At 55.1% G+C, this 19223-nt stretch overlaps 1 protein-coding gene across 1 annotated transcript in view; it reads left to right on the forward strand.

Annotated features, from left to right (window-relative positions):
* The window catches only part of USP10 (ubiquitin specific peptidase 10), a 67728-nt gene that overhangs the window by 26627 nt on the left and 21878 nt on the right, over positions 1-19223 (forward strand). Inside the window, exons 2-4 of the mRNA XM_051847334.3 lie at positions 2537-2605; positions 10150-10210; positions 13600-14619. Of these exons, the coding sequence (XP_051703294.1) occupies positions 2537-2605; positions 10150-10210; positions 13600-14619 (1150 nt within the window). The remainder of the gene's footprint in view (positions 1-2536; positions 2606-10149; positions 10211-13599; positions 14620-19223) is intronic.

A 19223-nucleotide genomic window follows, 5' to 3' on the forward strand; every position in this document is an offset into this window, starting at 1 on the left:
AGGTTTGTGGGTGTCGGAGAATGTTGTTTTTCTTTAACGCTTGAGTGGTTATCTAGCCCTAGCACAGAATTCTGTAAAGCAAAGTGCTCTAGAATTGTAGGAACAAACCATTTTCTCTTGGAACCTTGAGAGATTGCCCCTTGCTCTCTGCTGATTGTCCCGTCGAGCCCTCCTGAAGAGTTCTCCAGCTTAGTCTCCTGCCCTCGTTCCTGGATAGCTCCTCACGGCTGTCTGGTGGCTGGGCTGTGCCGGGCTGAGATCAGTGAACTTTCCCCCTGCTGGAGATGACAGGAAGGTCGGTCTGAGCCTACAGTGAGAGCGTGTGAGAAGTCCTTGTAAACTGCTGGAGACTGCTTGTTTTCACTGTTACTGTGAAGGCAGAATTTCTTGCGTAAAAGATTTGTTTGCAGGGCCCCCAGCTCTGTGGTGTAGTAGGTTAAGCCTCCATTTGTGGTGCCGGCATCCCATGTGGGCGCCAGTTTGTGTGCTACCTGCTGCACTTCTGATTCAGCTCCTTGCTAATGCACGTCGGAGGGCAGTGGAGGATGCCCACGTGCTTGGGCCTTGCCTCCAGGTGGGAGACCCCAAAGAAGCTCCTGGCTCCTTGTCGCTCCCCCTCTTCGTGGAGGAGCAACACCAAGCCCTGCCTAGGCTTCATATCCGAGTCACGGCACCATTATGTCGCTCCCCCTCTTCGTGGAGGAACGACACAGGACCCTGCGCTGTTCTTTCGTCTGCTCGGCCCTCCCCGGGTTTGCTGCTGGTTCTTCCCGGGTTGGCTACTATCCCTTCCACCTCCGTGGAAGGGCGGTTCCCCCTGGCCACATTCCCCACTTCCGCAGGGGAGCGGCACACCGCCAGCCGGCTCTTCTTGGGGGCTGCACAGGTGTTCCTTCAGCTAGATGTTCCCCATAGATGTTCCTGGTGCATGCCGTCTCTCTCCTCCTTTATAGTCCTCCTCCGCCAATCCCAACTCGGCTGCCCACACGCCGAGTACGCTGCTCTCCAATCAGGAGCAAGTCCTACAGTTTATTAGTTGAACTGGAGGCAGCTGTGCGGAAGCTGTTTACTTCTCTCCCAGCGCCATATTGTGGGAGAGCAGATGCATAGAATAAGTCTTAATTCCAGTAACTCAGTCTAGTCCGGCTGCTCCCCACAGCTCCTGGCTTTGGGTTGGCCCAGCACCAGCTGTTGCTGTTGTGGCCCTCTGGGGAGTAAACCAGATGGATGGAAGACCTCTGTCTCTCCCTGTCTCTGGCTGTAACTCTGCCTTTCAGATTAATAAATAAACTCTAAAAAATTCATTTGCTGATTTGAAAGGCAGAGTGACAGAGAGAGTGAGCGAGAGAGCCTGCATGAACTTCCATGTGCTGGTTTGCTCCTCAGACGGCTGCAGCAGTGAGGTCTGAGCCAGGCGGTAACCAGAAGCGGGGGACGCCATCCTGGTCTCCCACGTGGGTAGCTGGGCCGCAGGCACCTGAGCCACCGTCTGCAGCCTTCCAGGCACATTAGCAGGAAGCAGAGCAGCTGGGACTTGAGCTGGCACTCCGGCAGGGGATGCTGGTGTCACAGATGGCAGATGAGCCCATTGTGCCACGGCGCCGGCCCCCAGCACACGGTATCTCTGTGGACCTGAGCAGGTGTGTGTAGACACCATGTGAAGATGGCTTTGGTTTTGCTGTTTGCTCACGGTTTGGGTGAATGTTGCCTTGAGCCTTGTAGAAATGGTTCCCCTGGATGGGATGCCTGCTGCGGGTTCGCGTTTTCAGTAAAAACGAGTGTACCCCTGCATGGTCACTCGCGGTTTCTGAGTCGCGTGCTCGTCGCTTCCTTCGCCAGGCGGCAGGCTCTGAGCTGTGCAGGAGCGGAGGCGCCTCGGCTGTACTCTCAGCTCCCAGTCCCATGCTGCCTGTGTGCCATTCAGCAGATTCTGAATAATGAGTGAATGAGCCAGCGCCTCGACGGCGGGAATCTGGTCATACGGTTCTCTTGAAGCTCTGGGGGGATAGGAGCTGTGTGGTGCTTGCCAAGCTCACGTCCGTGTGGTGTAGCCGGAGAGTCAGAGTTCTGTGAAATCTGAGGGTTCACGAGGCTGTGTCTGCAGTCACGTGGACCTGCATCTTGTTCAAGCACATTTTTAAAATTAGAAATTACAGACTCATAAAGGCTGCTAGTCAGGTCTGGCTGTCCCTTTTGGGATTTCCCTGTCTCCCTGTTGTGACCTGTGCCCTCTGCAGGAAGAGTCGGGCGAGGCGGCGTGTGCGTGTGCGTGTGCGTGTGCGTGCAGAAGCCGCTGCCTCAGAACGTGCTTGCTCAGGCCGGCAGCGTGTAGAAGAGCTTCAGTGGTGTTTTCCCTCTTACGTGGGAAGACACCGTCTCTGGACGCGGATTTGCCCTCCGTTTGTTGAGTTGAGAGGGTGTGGGGTATTCTGCACCCAATGCTTCACAGGTAGTGTCAGGAGACATAGCGTGTTTTCCTGAGTGTGTGTAACTCGTGTATTTTATCTGACCAGCAATGCCCTTTTTTGTTTTTCAGTATATTTTTGGAGACTTTAGTCCTGATGAATTCAATCAGTTCTTCGTGACTCCTCGCTCTTCCGTTGAGGTAAGATAAAGCTGTTGCAGTGAGTGAAGTGTGCAGGTGTGAAGTGGTGGTTACATGTTTACTTTTAAGCGCACGATTCCCCTGTACTGAAAAATAGACGCTAACAGGAGCTTCCTAGGCCCATCGGCTACACGTGACTGATGGTGGCATTTCACTGTTTGCCCTGACGTCTTCGAGAAAGAGATCGCTGCCACGGGCGTCTCCTTCCCGGAGACTCGGACTCTGCCGGCCTTGCAGTGTGGCCCCTGACTGCTCTCCTCTCTGCTACCTGTGTGTACACCGCACAGTAAACCCTGTCCTGTGATCGCTCTGCTGATTTTATCCTTTGGTTGTTTAATTTTTTTTAAAGATTTATTTTTTACTTTAGAGTCAGAGTTACACAGAGAGAGGAGGGACCCAAAGAGAGGTCCTTCATCCGATGGTTCACTCCCCAATTAGCCGCAACGGCCAGAACTGCTCTGATCCGAAGCCAGGAGCCAGGAGCTTCTTCCAGGTCTCCCATGTGGGTGCAGGGGCCCAAGGACTTGGGCCATCTTCTGCTGCTTTCCCAGACCATAGCAGAGAACTGGATTGGAAGTGGAAGTGGAGCAGTCAGGACTAGAACTGGCACCCGTATGGGATGCCGGCGCTTCAGGCCAGGGCATTAACCCGCTGCGCCACAGTGCTGGCTCCTGTTGTTTAATTTAAGCTAACATTCTTCACATTTGTTTATGCCACTACATTTGTCCTGTGATTTAATTGCTCTGTGCCATTGATTGAATGCGCATTCACTTGCCTTTGGGGCACTGTAGGTGCGGAGTGCGTGTCTCCGTGTGCGGTGCTGGGGTGCGTGTCTCCCGTGTGTGGTGCTGGGGTGTGTGTCTCCCGTGTGTGGTGCTGGGGTGTGTGTCTCCCGTGTGCAGCGCTGGGGTGTGTGTCTCCCGTGTGTGGTGCTGGGGTGTGTGTCTCCCGTGTGTGGTGCTGGGGTGTGTGTCTCCCGTGTGTGGTGCTGGGGTGTGTGTCTCCCGTGTGCAGCGCTGGGGTGTGTGTCTCCCGTGTGTGGTGCTGGGGTGTGTGTCTCCCGTGTGTGGTGCTGGGGTGCGTGTCTCCCGTGTGTGGTGCTGGGGTGCGTGTCTCCCGTGTGCGGTGCTGGGGTGTGTGTCTCCCGTGTGCGGTGCTGGGGTGTGTGTCTCCCGTGTGCAGTACTGGGGTGCGTGTCTCCCGTGTGCAGTGCTGGAGTGCGTGTCTCCCGTGTGCGGTGCTAGAGTGAGTGTCTCCCTGTGGGCGCTCCTGTGTGGCTTCCGCAGGATCTGTGTGCGGGCTCTGTGGAAGGTGAGCACCGTAGCTCTCCTGAGGCTCTGGGTAGTCTAGTCTGCCCTACAGCAGCACCGCAGGAGAGGTTTCTAGCTTGGATGTTTAAAAATCCCTGCTGACGTTGCACGTTGGCATCTGTACACCTGCCCACAGTGTGCTGTGTGAGTGGGTCCTCAGTGTTCTGCCTGCCATGTCCCAAGATCACCCAGGTGAGCGTGTCTCGATGGCCTCACCCCTCTCCACAGCCGTATCTTAAAATCATGTGGCTTGTCTTTGTTTTTCTTTTCTTTTTTAAAGATTTATTCATTTATTTGAAAGGCAAAGTTATAGAGAGGCAGAGAGAGAGAGAGGTCTTACTGCCACTGGTCCACTCCCCAGGTGGCCACTGAGCTGAAGCCAGGAGCGGGGGACTTCCTCCAGGTCTCCCACGTGGGTACTGGGGCCCAGCAGGGGTCTGGATCGCAAGTAGAGCGGCTGGACTCAAACTGGTGCTCATGGGGTGTGGGCACTGCGCACGGCAGCTTTACCTGCTACACCGCAGCGCTGGCCCTGTCTTTTCTTTTTGATGGGTTTGTGGGATTTGTGATCGTTAGTTAGTTTTGCATGTTGCAGTCATGTCTTCCTAGCACAAGGGCCTTTATGCTTCACATTTGATGTGCTTTGTGTGTGACAGGAGTTAGTTTTTAACTTCAATATCAAGTATATTGGTTTTTTTCCCCCTCATGGCTCGTGAACTTTAGTTTTAAAAAATATCTTTAAGAAATTCTTCCCTTCCCTGTGGTGGTAAAGCGTTTGTTCTGCCTTTCCTGTTGGGGATGCATCCGAGTCTGCGGAAGGGGGACCAGCGTGGATGCCCTCATCCCAGGACCAGCACGAGGACCAGAGCCGCGGCTCTGTATCAGTTACAGTTCAGGAGCCTGCATGGTGGCTAGCTAATCCCCGGCCACTGGGTGTTTCCCGGCCCCAGCAAGTGCTCGGTGTGAGGGGACAGTGAGCGGGAGGAGTGCTGGGCTCCCGCGGTCACCACCGAGCCCCGCTTTGGCCTCCTGATGGCAGGTAAGATCATGGCCGCCGTCTGCGCACACCCGCTGTGGTGTGGCTGCAGCGTGGACCAGTCTCGCTGTGCTCTTGGTGCTTGACGGGCTGTTAGAACCCCGACAGAGCGTTGCTCCCTGAGCTGGGGCAGTGTGTGGTGCTGGAGTCCTTGCATCCTCTCTGCCAGGCTCCCTCCTCTCAGCTGTGTAGTTGGAATGCCACAGGCAAGAGGAGGTGGCCAGGAGCTTGATCAGAATCAGGTTACTTTGTGTGTGACCGTACATACTAATGTTTTTTTTTTTTTTTAAAAAGTAACTGATGTATTTTCTAGAACTGTGCTATAGTGAATAAACAAGTGTGGGCTCCAAATAAATTTCTACAGTGGAAGAAAGATAGTAAGCTTGTTCAGTGAGCGTGTGTGAAGCCATCGCAGACGTGTTGTGTTCAGAAATAGGGAGCAAGCGCTCCCTCCGGAACAGCACAGGGTCTCACAGCTCTGCCTCAGCGCAGTCTGTGGGCGTGCCTGGGGGACTGGTTTTCAGTTAAGGCAGTTATTCTCAATTTGGGGTCTTAATGTGATTTCAGAAGAGGGTCTTTTGGATCGAGATGAGGAGACATGGTGGCAGCACCATGAGGGAACTTTATTTTTATTTGAAAAGCAGAGAGACAGAGAGGGATCAGTATTTTTTTTTTTTTAAAGATTTATTTTATTTGAATGAGTTACACAGAGAGAGGGGTGTCTTTCATCGGCTGGTTCATTCCCCAAATGACCACAATGGCCAGAGCTGAGCTAACCCGAAGCCAGGAGCCAGGAGCCAGGAGCTTCTTCCTGGTCCCCCGCACAGGTACAGGGGTCCAAGGACTTTGGCCATCTTCCACTGCTTTCCCAGGCCATAGCAGAGAGCTGCATTGGAAGTAGAGTAGCTGGGACTCGAACTGGCACCCATATGGGATGCAGGCACTGCAGGCTGGGGCTTTAACCCGCTGCGCCACAGTGCCAGCCCCAGGATCGATATTCCCTTGGCTGGTTTTATTCTCCAAATGTCTGCTACAGCCAGGACTGCACCAGGCTGAAGCCAGGAGGCAGGGACTCCCCTGTGGGTGGCAGGGCCATCTTCTGCTTCTCACATGCGTATTAGCAAGAAGCTGAATTGAAGTGCCGGCTGTGGCTCATACCACATCCTATGTGGGATTTGGGTGTCCCAGGGGGTGACCTCCCTGCTGTGCCAAGCGCCTGCCCCCATAAGGGGCTTTGTAGCGTGGCCACTTGGTCCAGGGGCAAGGATGTGGCCTGCACCAGACCAGACTGGGCGCTGTTTGTGTCTCACTTAACTAGCTTACAGTGTTTGATGTTGGCTTAGTTTGTGTTTGGGGGTGAATTTTATGCTTTTGTTTTCATTTCTAAAATTTTGTTGTCTGGTCTGTCCTATCCACGTGTTTGTCCTCCTGCCTCTGTTTGTTCTTCATACAAGTTCATGTTCTGTTCATACGTGTTTTGCTCTCGATGTTTGGTAGTTCCGGGGACTGTTGAGCTGGGTGACAGGGTGGTTACCACAGCCCCACCAGCGGCAGTGTTCTGCTCCCTCTGCAAATAGATGACGTCATGCTGATGTGTGTGGTTGTGAAGCTGTTTGGACCTAGAAACTGATTCTTCTTGTCCCCCCCCCCCCTTTTTTTTTAAATTTGAACATAGAGAGAGAGAGAGCGCTCCCATCTGCTGTTCATTCCCTAAAAGCTTGAAACCGGACTGTGGCGCTGAACTGGGACTCCGATAGGGATGGGGGTGTTCCAACCTAGGGCACTGACCACCGTCGAAGTGTCCACCCCCAGAGAGTAATCATGTCCCCGGGGGTGGACATGGGGTGCAGCCCCCGTGTCCATGCCTGCCTGAGTCCTGGCTGCTCCTCTTGTGATCCAGCTTCCTGCTAAGGCGCGGGGAAGGCAGTGGGTAGTGACTTGGGTATTTGAGTCCCTGCCACTTCACATGGCAGACCAGGCTCCTGGTTTCAGCCCGGCCCAGCCCCAGCTGCTCTGGGCATTTGGGAAATGAACCAGTGGGTAGAAGGTAGCATGCCTGCCTGCCTCCCCCCTCCCCCCCATTCTTCACTACCCCCCACCACCACCACCACTCTGGCTTTCAGTAAATAAATAAATCTTGGCCGGTGCTGCAGCTCACTAGGCTAATCCTCCGCCTTGCAGCACCGTTACACCGGGTTCTAGTCCCGGTCGAGGCGCTGGATTCTGTCCCGGTTGCCCCTCTTCCAGGCCAGCTCTCTGCTGTGGCCAGGGAGTGCAGTGGAGGATGGCCCAAGTGCTTGGGCCCTGCACCCCATGGGAGACCAGGATAAGTACCTGGCTCCTGCCATCGGATCAGCACGGTGCACCGGCCGCAGCACGCTGGCCGTGGCGGCCATTGGAGGGTGAACCAATGGCAAAAGGAAGACCTTTCTCTCTGTCTCTCTCTCTCACTGTCCACTCTACCTGTCCAAAACAAAACAAAACTTAAAAAAAAATTTCTTGATGGTACAATGATTCTACTTTTTTGCTCCCCAAATAATAGTTTCTGCCACTGGGAGGGGACATGCTAGTGTCATTTGCAAAACGAATAAAGTTATTCTTTTTATTCCAAATTTTAAAAAAAGATTTATTTATTTATTTGAGAGGTAGAGTTACAGACAGAGAGAGGGAGAGACAGAGAGAAATATCTTCCATCTGCTGGTTCACTCCCCAGATGGCTGCAACAGCTGGAGCTGAGCCAATCTGGAGCCAGAACCAGCAGCTTCCTCCGGGTCTCCCACGCGGGTGCAGGGCCCAAGCACTTGGGCATCTCCCACTGCTTCCCAGGCCACAGCAGAGAGCGGGATCAGAGAGGAGCAGCCGGGACACGGACCATTGCCCATGTGGGGTGCCGGCTCCAAAGGTAGAAGTTTAGCCCAGCCCCTATTCCAAATATGTTAACTTTTTAAATGTATTTTTATTTGAGAGGTAGAGGACAGACAGGGAGAGCACTTCTGTCCACTGATTCACTCCCCCAAATGCCCAGAACAGCTGAGACTGTGCCGCTGAAGGCAGGCTCCTGGAACTCAGTCTGAATTCCATGAGTGGCGGGGACCTGCTGCTTCCCCGGGTGTGCGTTTACAGGCGACTGGAAGGGGCACAGCCCAGACGAGGACCCAGGCACTCTGATGCAGGACGTGGGTTTCTAGTGGCATCCTTTTTTTTTTTTTTTAAGATTCATTTATTTATTTGAAAGATTTAGAGAGAGAGAGAGAGAGCGGTCTTCCATCCATGGTTCACTCCCCAATTGGCTGCAACAGCTGGAGCTGCACCAATCCGAAGCCAGGAGCCAGGAGCTTCTTCCAGGTCTCCATGCGGGTGTAGGGCATGGTGTAGGACTTGGCCCATCTTCTGTTCTCTCCCAGGCCACAGCAGAGAGCTGGATCAGAAGTGGAGCAGCCAGGTCTCGAACCGGCACCCATATGGGATGCCGGCGCTTCAGGCCAGGGCATTAACCTGCTGTGACACAGTGTTGGCCCCTTTAGTGGGATCTTAACCTCTGCACCACCCCCTACTCACAGTGTCTACAGCCGTCTGGCCCTGGGGGTACACTGCCCCCCGCAGACGCGCCCTCCTGCTCCCGTGTCTACCGTGCACCTGATGGCTGGCTACAGAGGAGGCGTGGGTGGCCGCCGTCAGTGTAGTGCTTCTACCCTGAGTCCCAGGGTGACTGGAATGTGTGCAGCCCTCCAATCCTGACAGTGGTGGGCACCTGTGTTTCCTGTTTGTTACTTGTCTTTGTGGTCGTGGACTTGGCTGCACAGAGGCCATTGTAGAGATCCGCAGAGGAGGCCACTTCCCTGGCCGCGGTCTGCAGAACCTCCCGGGAGTGCTTGACCACCAAGCTGCCTCTGTGCCTGTGGGCCGCACGGAGCATCCGAAACCAGTCCATCTAATTGTTTTTAGAGTAATAAATCATTTATATTTTATTTATTGATACACGTAGAGTGAGATCTGCCACCTGTTGGTTCACTCCTGAAATGCCTAGAACAGCCAGCACTGGGCCTGGCCAGAGCTGAGGGCTGGGATCTCAGTCTGGGTCTTCCGTGTGGGTGGCAGGGACCCAGGTACTTGAACCATCACCTCCCTGGGTGTGCATTAGCGGAAAGCCAGAATCTAGCCAGGCCAGGCCTTAACCCCGTACTCCAGAATGGGATGTGGGTGTCCCACACAACATCTTCACTTGTGGATAGACACCTGCCCTGGTGTTCCGGCTCCTGAGTACACACCACGGAGCAGCTAGGAAGAAGAAAAATCAGCGATGCTGTTGATGCATGCCGTCTCTTCAAGCCAGGAACATGGCGTCCAGCTGTCAGTGTGTGGCTGGGTTGAAGGGCGTCGTGATTCCTCACGGGCCTCTCTGCTCTCTGGTCACGCACCTGGCCCTGCCCTGCCAGCTGTGCTGGAGCAGGTGTGGACCCACAGGAAGTGTCCGTCTGTCCCCTGAGGAGCTGGTTGACATGTCTGTTGGAGTGCATTTGTATTTTCTTTCTTTCTTTCTTTCTTTCTTTCTTTCTTTCTTTCTTTCTTTCTTTCTTTCTTTCTTTCTTTCTTTCTTTCTTTCTGTCTCTCTCTCTCTCTCTCTCTCTCTCTGGCAGAGTGGACAGTGAGAGAGACAGAGAGAAAGGTCTTCCTTTTTCACCCTCCAATGGCCGCCGTGCCCGGCGCACCGCACTGATCAGAAGGCAGGAGCCAGGTGCTTCTCCTGGTCTCCCATGGGGTGCAGGGCCCAAGCACCTGGGCCATCCTCCACTGCACTCCTGGGCCACAGCAGAGAGCTGGCCTGGAAGAGGGGCAACCGGGACAGAATCCGGCGCCCCGACCGGGACTAGAACCCGGTGTGCCGGCGCCGCAAGGCGGAGGATTAGCCAAGTGAGCCGCGGCGCCGGCCTTGTATTTCTTAGGACTTCACTTTTTAATCTGTTAATCTGTTACTAGATCACTTTTTAATCTGTTACTAAATATCTGAGTGCTTTCTGGTAGTATTTCTTCCTTTCAGTTAAACGAAGGTGGTTTGTATTTTCCATTCATGTTATTCTGATAGAAGAAGTGTCTTAGGGTGAAGCGGCCAGGATAAAGAACTGTACAGAAATGTCACCGTGTCAAATAGCATGCATCGGATGTTAACATTAAAGTGCGTTCTCTGATTGCTCGTGCAGCTTCCTCCCTACGGTGGAGCAGTGCTGTGTGACGGCCGGGCTGCGGAGGAACCACCCGATGGTAAGCCGCTCCTCCCCGCTCCCCTCCCTGAGTCCCGGCCATGCGAGCGGGACGGGCTGGCCCAGGCTTCGCTGCGCATTTCCTCGTGGCTCGAAGCTTGAGTTGCTGAGTCGCTGTGCCTGCTGACTGTGTTAAAGTCGGTGCCGGAGGCGCGCCGTGTCGTGGAGGGAAGGGTTCCGCTTTCCTGGAGCGGTTCTCAGTGCTGCCTCACGCCGGAGCTGTGCTCTGGGTATTTCTTGTCTCGCTCCTGGGGCCAACGCTGGCCTCCAGGCAGGGTCTGAGGCCAGCTGGGAGCTGTTGGCCCTGCAGCGTCCGTTCGTGCCAGCCTGTCCTGCTCAGTGTCGGGCGTTCAGGTGACCTCTGTCCTGGGTGGCTGCTCTGGTGGTCTGTGTCACGGGCGCTGAGCTGAGTAGGAGACAGTGCTTAATGGGGCCCAGGGCCCTGGGACGTATGCAGTCTGGATTACCCCCACGGCCCTTGCTGGCCTCTGAGTGTTTGCTTTGGGAGCCAGGGATTTGGGTCCCCTGTTGGGTTAGGGTGGTCAGACCTGCGGGGGGATTTGCATTATCGAGCCTTGCAAAGATGATCCGTGCTCCTTCTCTCAGTCACATTAGCAGCTTCGTGAGTAACTGATAGTATGTCATGAGAAATACACAGCGAGTAATAGCCCAGGCCACGCAGTGACACGGACCCCGGCCCGGTGCCTGCTCCCTGCTGCGCGCTCGGCGTCTGGGCTGGCCGTGTGCCCTCAGGGGAGCAGGCCTGCTGCGGTGTCGCGGTGCTTCCTCCTGCTGCTGAGTCGCAGCCTCGCTCCCCGGGTGTCGCCACCCTCTTCAGAGACTAGCTGAGCCCGCTCCTCTGTTCTGTGCTCTCTCCCCTCCAAGTCCGTCTGTGTTCGGCAGAAGCCAGCGGGCACCTTTGCCGCCTGTCTGCGTGTGGGCACCAGGCCCCTTGTCCCAGAAGCCCCTTTGTTCTCTAGTGCCTGTGCTGAGCTGCTGGCGTCTGGGCGTGCTTGTCTGTCCATCTGTCTGTGGTGCAGCGGGGTCTGGGATGTCGGAGCCCTCAGTCCACTTGCTGGATGCATTTCCCGATGCCTCGAAGCCTGCAGGAGGCTGCTTCCCAGCATGCACTTGTCCTCCTTTCCTGAGACAGTTCCCAGTGCCCAGAATGCCCTGTGCCTCACCCACCCCACACTCCAGATCAGCTAACGCCAAGTTCTGCTGACCTTCTCTAGCTTCTGATTGGAACGTGCTCTGCTGTGTCCAGAGTGCTCGTTTGATAAAGCGTCACGGCGCTCTTGTCTGCAGTAAACTCCCTGGCAGGGGCCCTGCCCTGCTAATCACCCTGCACCCCCCACCCCTCCCACCCCACCTACACCAGGCCACTGTGCTGCGTTGCCTGCAGTGAGCAGACTCTGAGAAAGGCTGCATTAGCGTGTCCTTGTTTTGTCTGAGCTGGTTCTCCTTCCCCCGGTAAACCAGCACGTGCAGTTCATCTACCCCGTGTACTGACTGAATGTGAAGCTGTTCGCAGGCCTTCCCCTCCCCCTCCGATGGACGCGCCGTGGCTGCGCCTCCCCAGCCTGTCGAACGCTCTGTTGGGTAAATGTTTGGGCACAGTTGGGCGTATCGAAGCGGCTCGGTTCATATCACTTCAAGTTCTAGAATGTTTGTGATCTGGTGAGGTTGTGAATTGAGGTGCGGAGGGCCCTGTGTGGCAGACGGTCCTGCGTGAGCTCGCGAGGCTCCGTGCATCTTCTTCCCTGTGTCTGCACAGTGGGTGCCACAGTTCCCGAGGGGGCCACCTCCTGGGTGACTCCCTGCAGGCTGTCTGAGGCCGTGTAGCACTGCAGCTCGGAACATGCTGGAATAAGTGACACCTGAATGTGAAATGGACACCGACCCTGGGTGCAACAGTAAACTCATCTCTGGTGATTGTGTTCCAAGCAATCAAAAATGAAATGCTCAGTGGCCAGAGGAACCAGACCGTTCTGTTGGTGGCTTGTGATGCAAACTTGCTCTTGGGGGACCATCACCAGGGATCTTTCCCAGGAACTTGTGTTGTCTGGAGAAGGATCCGCACCCCTCACGCTGCAGGAGCCGCCATGTCGGAACCAGCGAAGACTCCACCCAGGGAGCTGCGCTGCCTCTGCCCCCACGACCGCCTCTGGATCTGTGCTCTGTTCTGAGTACTGAGTACTCCGATTCTTTTCTTGAAATGTGTCCTTGACGGCACCTTGGCCCCTCGCCTTAGATGGGAGGGAATCGTGAGCTGAGGGTCACGCGCTGCCCTTGGCTGCAGAGCGCACACTTTTCCATCAGGTGTGAGAGCCCTGCGGTGCCCGACCCTGCCGATGCCGCTGATGGCAGCCCCGCCCTGGTTTCCCAGACGGGAGTCAGGGCGTGACTGGAGTGTGGAGTGTGTGGCTCGTGGGAGGAGGTCTTGGAGGGCTTCCATGGTCACCAGAAACTCCCAGGCCTGCCTTTATCTCGTGGTGCTTTGGGAAGTATTTTCACTGCCCTGGAGCTGATCCAGGAGGGATTCATGAGTGGACGTGATGGCGCGTCCACGCCGGCGCTGTTTGTGGCCATCAGTTGAGGCCGTCTTGGAGGCCCCGTTGGGAGAGCCCCTGGCAGATCCTGCAGCGGGGGGCTCTTTGCGTGGCTCCTGGCTCCACACGAGGCCCGTGTGGCAGTAGTTAAGTCCCAGCACTCGTCTTCATGATTGTTTCTCTGTAGCTTCTCCAGAACGCACATCCCTCGTCGTCGGCGTGGAGAGAGCTGTGGTGAGGTCACTTCATGTTGAGGGTGTTTTCAAACAGGCACAGCACTGTCTGCTTTTTATTTATTTTATTTATTTGAGAGGCAGAGAGAGAGAGAGGTTTTCCATGCACTGGTTCATTCCCAAAATGTCCATAGTGCCCAGAAATGGGCCACTCTGAAGCCAGGAGCTTCTTCCAGGTCCCCTACGTGGGTGCAGAGGCCCAAGGACTTGGGCCATTTCTGCTGCTTTTCCAGGCCACAGCAGAGAGCTGGATGGGAAGTGGAGCAGCCGGGACACAAACTGGTGCCCATATGGTGCCCTTAGGTGGCTTCACCCGATAACGCCACAGCCCTGTCCCTGCTGTTGGCTTTCTATTACGGATTCATTTTGACTTTACCTTCCGGAAGTCTTCTTGAGCTACGCAGAGAGCTAAGATATGTTCAGGCTTCTGTTTTTTCTGTTGCTCGCTTAAGTAAAACTTTGTAGTTATTATTTTCAGTAAAGAATAGCCTGTTAATTAGGAGAAGGATAATGGTTTTCGTTTTAGAAAAGGAGATGAGTGGTTAGGAGTGCTTCTGTGGGTTGTGCTTCACTAACGGGAAGTTTGTGAATCCTCTCGTTGGCAGGACAAGACTATCAGAGAATTGAGTTTGGAGTCAATGAGGTCATCGAGCCCAGCGCCGCTCTGCCGAGAGCCCCCGGCTGCGGTGTTTCCAGCACGCTGAACCCTCAGGCTCCCGAGTTCATTCTTGGGTGTCCGGCTTCCAGCAAGACCCTTGAGGGCACAGACAAGGAAGCCAGCCACAGCACTGTCGACTGCCAGCACCCAGGCCCTGCCCCAGCCTTGGGTCATGGTTCTCACGTGGAGGCAGACGCCTCAGAGAACGATGGCGGCCCGGGCGGTCTTGGACAGAGGGAGCGGAAAAAGAAGAAGAAGCGGCCCCCTGGCTATTACAGTTACTTGAGGGATGGCGGTGATGACAGTATTCCCACGGGAGCCCTGCTCAATGGCCACGCCAACTCCACGCCCCCGAACAGCGTGGGCACGGAGGACGCGGAGTTCCTGGACGACATGCTCCCGTGCGTCCCGTCCAGGACTTGTCACAGCCCGCGGGACTCCACGGACTCTGTCAGTGACACTGTGCTGGACGGCGAGCCCAGGACTGCAGGGCAGCCCGAGGGGGTCCAGGGGACTGAGGTGGAGCAGTCTTGTCTCCCGGTGGAGACTGGCCGAGAAGGCCTGTTAAGGACAGCGGTGGTTCAGCCCCACGTTGGTACCGATACTACTGAAAACCTTGGAGTTGCTAATGGACAAATACTTGAATCCTCGGGGGAGGTCCCAGCTGCCAACGGGGTGGAGGTGCACACTGTGGGGGACACAGACTCGGACACAGCCAAACCCGAGAGCGCCTCCCTCCCTGCCGACTGCGCCGTGTCTGCGGCAGGCGCCACTGCTGTCAGCCAGCCCGCCAAGTCCTGGGCCAGCCTCTTTCACGACTCTAAGCCCTCGCCCTCCTCGCCTGTGGCCTATGTGGAAACCAAGTATTCCCCTCCTGCCACGTCCCCCCTGGTGTCCGAAAAGCAGGTGGAAGTCAAAGAGGGGGTGGTTCCGGCGTCCGAGGACCCCGCAGCCATGAGGATCGCAGGTATGGTAGAGCGGCGCTCGGAGCGCAGGGGCGGCCGTCTCGTCGGCCGCCGGACGGAGGACCTCACGGCTGGGCCTGGCGTCAGGGTGAATTCCCGGAGGGTGCCAGGGCTTAGCCGTCAGCTGCCGGGGCGGCACGGGGTGCCTGACCTTTGTGTTGAGGGGAAAATCTGTGCCCCTGACCAGCCCCCTTCAGGCTTTGCTGCCTGGAAGTTGTGCTCCACGCCGTGCGCGTGTGATACTCTCAGGCACCGTTGACGAGACAGTCCCTGTACTACTTCTTTTTATATTAAGATACGTTATTCTGTGAATGACATGGGGTTTTTCCTTTTTTCAATGCTTATTTTGTTTTGTATTTGTATTGAGTAAATGGATTGTATTCAGAGTTTTATCACACCGAAGTCAGCTCTTGACAGGAAAAGAGAAATTATGAATTTAGCCCAAAGTTAGCATTTAATTTAATTTTTATTTTTTAAATAAGCCTGTCTTTAATTCCATTTTCCATGAACTTTTTAAAAAGTTTTTATTTTTTAAAGATTTATTTATTTATTTGAGAGTCAGAGGAAGAGAGAGAAAGAGAGGTCTTCGAGCCACTGGATCACTCCCCAGATGGCCGCAACGGCCGCAGCTCGGCCTGTCCGGAGCCAGGAGCCTCTTCCGGTCTCCCACGCGGTGCGGGGCCCAGCACTTGGGCATCTTGCGCTGCTTTCCCAGGCCCCAGCAGGGAGCTGGACGGGAGGAGGCGGAGCAGGCGGGACTGAGCATTTCACTTTCCAGTGCTAGTGCTAAGGCTCTGAAGTCGGAGCGGTTCCCAGCACAGACAGAGTCGCGTGATTCACAGGTTGCTTTTCCGTTAAAGAAGGAGTTGGAAGTGCGAGGAGTGTGCCTGATGGGGCGCGTCCCAGAAGACAGGCGACTCGGGGCCGTGCGCTGGGCGGCTGGCGGTGAAGTGCAGCCGAGTCGCGGGTCCAGAGCTCTGTGCAGTCGTGGCGCCCAGGAGGCGGCGGCTCTCGCTCCGGGTTTGAGTCTCCCAGGAATTCTCTCCATGACTCTTGAGACTTCCTGCCCGGTTCCCCAGGGTTTTCTCCTGGAACGCCCGTGTGCGTCAGGATGAGCAGGGAGCTGCAGAGAGCGTGCCCTGTTGTGGAAGGTGGGATCCCTCCCGGGATGGCGCACCTGTGATCACAGTGCGATGACAGCTGGCAACTTTCTCAAGAAAGCGCTTTATCCCCACGCAAAATGCAGCACTTTGAACAGTCTTCGTGCTCGGGAGTTCTCCTAACAGGAGGAAGCAGTCAGCAGGCCAGGCAGCAGTGTTTTGGGCTTCATAAGCCTGTTAAAGAGCTGTGTGGTTTTGTATCAGAGCTTATACAAGGTGCTCATTGCAAGGGTGTAGTGTTCACAGCCAGGAGAGGGCCGCGCCGGCCTGTGTGTCAGTGAAGACGTTGGACTTTTTTTTTTTTTGTTTTTGTTTTTTTAAGATTTATTTATTTATTTGAAAGAGTTAACACAGGGAAGGAGAGGCCGAGAGGGAGGTTTTCTATCCGCTGGTTCATTCCCCACATGGCCGCAACGGCCAGAGCTGCACTGATCCGAAGCCAGGAGCCACGTGGGTGCAGGGACCCAAGGACTTGGGCCATCTTCTTCTGCTTTCCCAGGCCACAGCAGAGAGCTGGATCAGAAGTGGAGCAGCCGGGTCTCAAACCTGCGCCCACATGGGATGCTGGTGCTTCAGGCTGGGGCCTTAACCCGCTGCACCACAGCGCCGGCCCCTGGACGTTTATTTTTAACCTAAAATGAGAAATGCGTGCTTTTTAAAATATGTGTTTAAGTCATAGGAGGATTATAATTATACTTTACTCGCTAAATATTACTTCACAAATAAAAACTTCCCATCCCTGGGACATGTTCTGTGTGCACTTAAGGTAAGAAAGAACTTCATTTTCAATGTTTTCAATGCTCTGTCATGTGACCTTAAATGTGACGTGATACAGCTTACCACCTCTGCACGTGTTGAAATCTCACTGTTAGTTTGCTTTGTGAAACACGATGAAAGTAGGGTGACAGGAGTGCGGCTGCCTGTGCCCAGTGTCTGTGGCTGACCCGATCCCAGCCGCTTCATTTTCTCAGTCCAGTTTTGAGTAGGCCTGTTAGAAAGGTGTACTAGGCCAGCGGTGCCGGCACCCTGAGTTCTAGTCCCGGTTGGGGCGCCGGATTCTGTTCCGGTTGCTCCTCTTCCAGTCCAGCTCTCTGCTGTGGCCTGGGAGTGCAGTGGAGGATGGCCCAGGTGCTTGGGCCCTGCACCCCATAGGAGACCAGGAGAAGCACCTGGCTCCTGGCTTCAGATCAGCGCAGTGTGCCGGCTGCAACACACCGGCCGTAGCAGCCACTTGACGGGGTGAACCAACAGAAAAGGAAGACCTTTCTCTGTGTGTGTCTCTCTCTCACTGTCTAACTCTGCCTGTCACACACACACCAAAAAAAAAAAAAAAAAAAAAAGTGATTCTTTTCACAGTATTTCATTCTAAGTCTTTTTATTGAGCCCTGGAGACATAGAATGAAATTGCTGACAACTTGATACTACCTTTTTTTAAAAAGATTTATTTATTTGAGAGGCAGAGGCAGAGAGAGAGAAAGAGAGAGAGAGAGAGAGAGGTCTTCCATCCGCTGGTTCACTCCCCAAATGGCTGCAATGGCCAGAGCTGTGCAGTTCCGAAGCCAGGAGCTTCTTACAGGTCTCCCACATGGGTGCAGGGGCCCAAGGGCTTGGACCATCTTCTACTGCTTTCCCATTAGCAGAGAGCTGGATTGGAAGTGGAGCAGCTGGGACTCGAACCAGTGCCCATAAGGGATGCTGGCTCTGCAGGCAGCGGCTCTACCCCCTGCACCACAGCACAGGCCCCGAGGCTCGTGGTTTTAAGCAGCATTTAACTGGGTGAAGTGCCAGTTCTGTTGGAAGGCCTGTTGTGGCTGCAGTGGAACTTGACAGCCGTTAGGATCTGCCTGCTTCTCCTGAGTGTTTACCATTGTGTGCATTACCTCTGAGGAGAGAGGGAGATAGAACAATTCAGACACTAAGCCTATTCTTTTTTTAAAAAAAGATTTGTTTATTTTATTATTTGAAAGGCGCAGCTACAGAGAGGCAGAGAGGGAGGTCTTCCATCCGCTGGTTCACTCCCCAGGTGGCTGCAACGGCTGGAGCTGCGCCGATGCGAAGCCAGGGGCTTCCTCTGGGTCTCTGGACTTGGGCCATCTTCCGCTGCTCTCCCAGGCCACAGCAGGGAGCTGGATCAGAAGAGGAGCAGCTGGGGCTCGAACCCGTGCCCATATGGGCTGCCGGCACTAGGTGTGGTTTGTCACTCTGGTTGGCTCCCAGATGTCGTTCCTGAAAGAAGGTCTGAGGGGAACGAGCAGACGTGGGTTCATTCTGCTTGAGCGCGGCCCTGCTGTCCCCTCTGTCCCTGGGAGTTGGGGTCAGCCGGTCGCTGCACAGCAGAACCGCCCTTCCTCCCCGGGTTCTGGCGACCTCCCACCTCCCATTGCGGTGTTGGTTGTGCGTCAGACGGTGGTGGTGTTGACAGGGGCGCTTTAAATATGACCGAGAGTGGCACTGGTGAGAGTGGAGTTGAAGCCCTCTGCACACGGGCTCCTGCAGGTGCTGTGGTGAGCTGACCGTCCGTCACCCGCCTGCTCGTCCCAGACCAGGAGTTGTGGGCGTCTCTGGGCGCGTGCCAGGTTGCTGCTGGCTCATTGACGCACTTTGCACCTGTTGGTGTCCAGTTTATTTTATGGTTACTGAAGTTATTTAGGTGGGAACAGCTCCCTGCATACAACATGATACAAAACTAGACTACACATTGTTTGAATAGTGGGAATTTGAGAGAAAAGCGTAGGCAATAAAATTTCATTTTTAAGCATATGTTTCTAGTGGAGTGTCATTAGTTTATACAGAACGCTCGTAACTTCCATTTTCAGGGAATTGAAGCTCATGTCTCTCCTGGGGACTCTGGAAGTAGTTGGTTTTCTCCAACTCTTGCCTCAAGTGATTGCGTTTTCCTGTCCCTTCTGCCAGCTGCATCTCATGACGAAGATGACGGAGTGTGTGCGGGGAGAGGGCCGGCGTGCTGGTGTGCCGGCCGTGCCTGCGGCCCTCGCTCTGGCCGTGCACCAGTGCAGCTCGCTCCCTCGCAGGGAGGAGTCTGGGCTCTGCTCCAGGGGCGCAGCGGATGCAGCAGAGAGCCAGGCCGCTCGCCAGGCCTGGGCTCCTTGCCGGCGCGCACAGGCTCTCCCAGCCACCGGATAAAACAGCCTTGGAGTCTCTTGGGCCTTTCCTAGCTAGCTGGAGTGGAGCTATTTGCATAACTAGTGCTTCCGTCTCCAGATGTCTCGGCCGTCCTTGGTGACCATTTAGTGAATGCTCACTGAGTGCCGGGCACTGTCTGGGGCAGTTGCTGGGAGGGTAGGCTAAGGTCCAGGAGCAGAAAGCAGCAGAGGGATATGGGGGGGATTCCAGGCTGGGAGACCGCCGTGTAGCCCACAGGGTAGCAGAAACAGCTGGGGGACCAAGAAGGGTGAGGGGTGGGAGGCGTGCTGTTGCACAGAGAG

Source organism: Oryctolagus cuniculus, chromosome 18 (assembly GCF_051225735.1).
Source record: "Oryctolagus cuniculus isolate XC-2025 breed Fujian yellow rabbit chromosome 18, ASM5122573v1, whole genome shotgun sequence".
NCBI lineage: Eukaryota > Metazoa > Chordata > Mammalia > Lagomorpha > Leporidae > Oryctolagus > Oryctolagus cuniculus.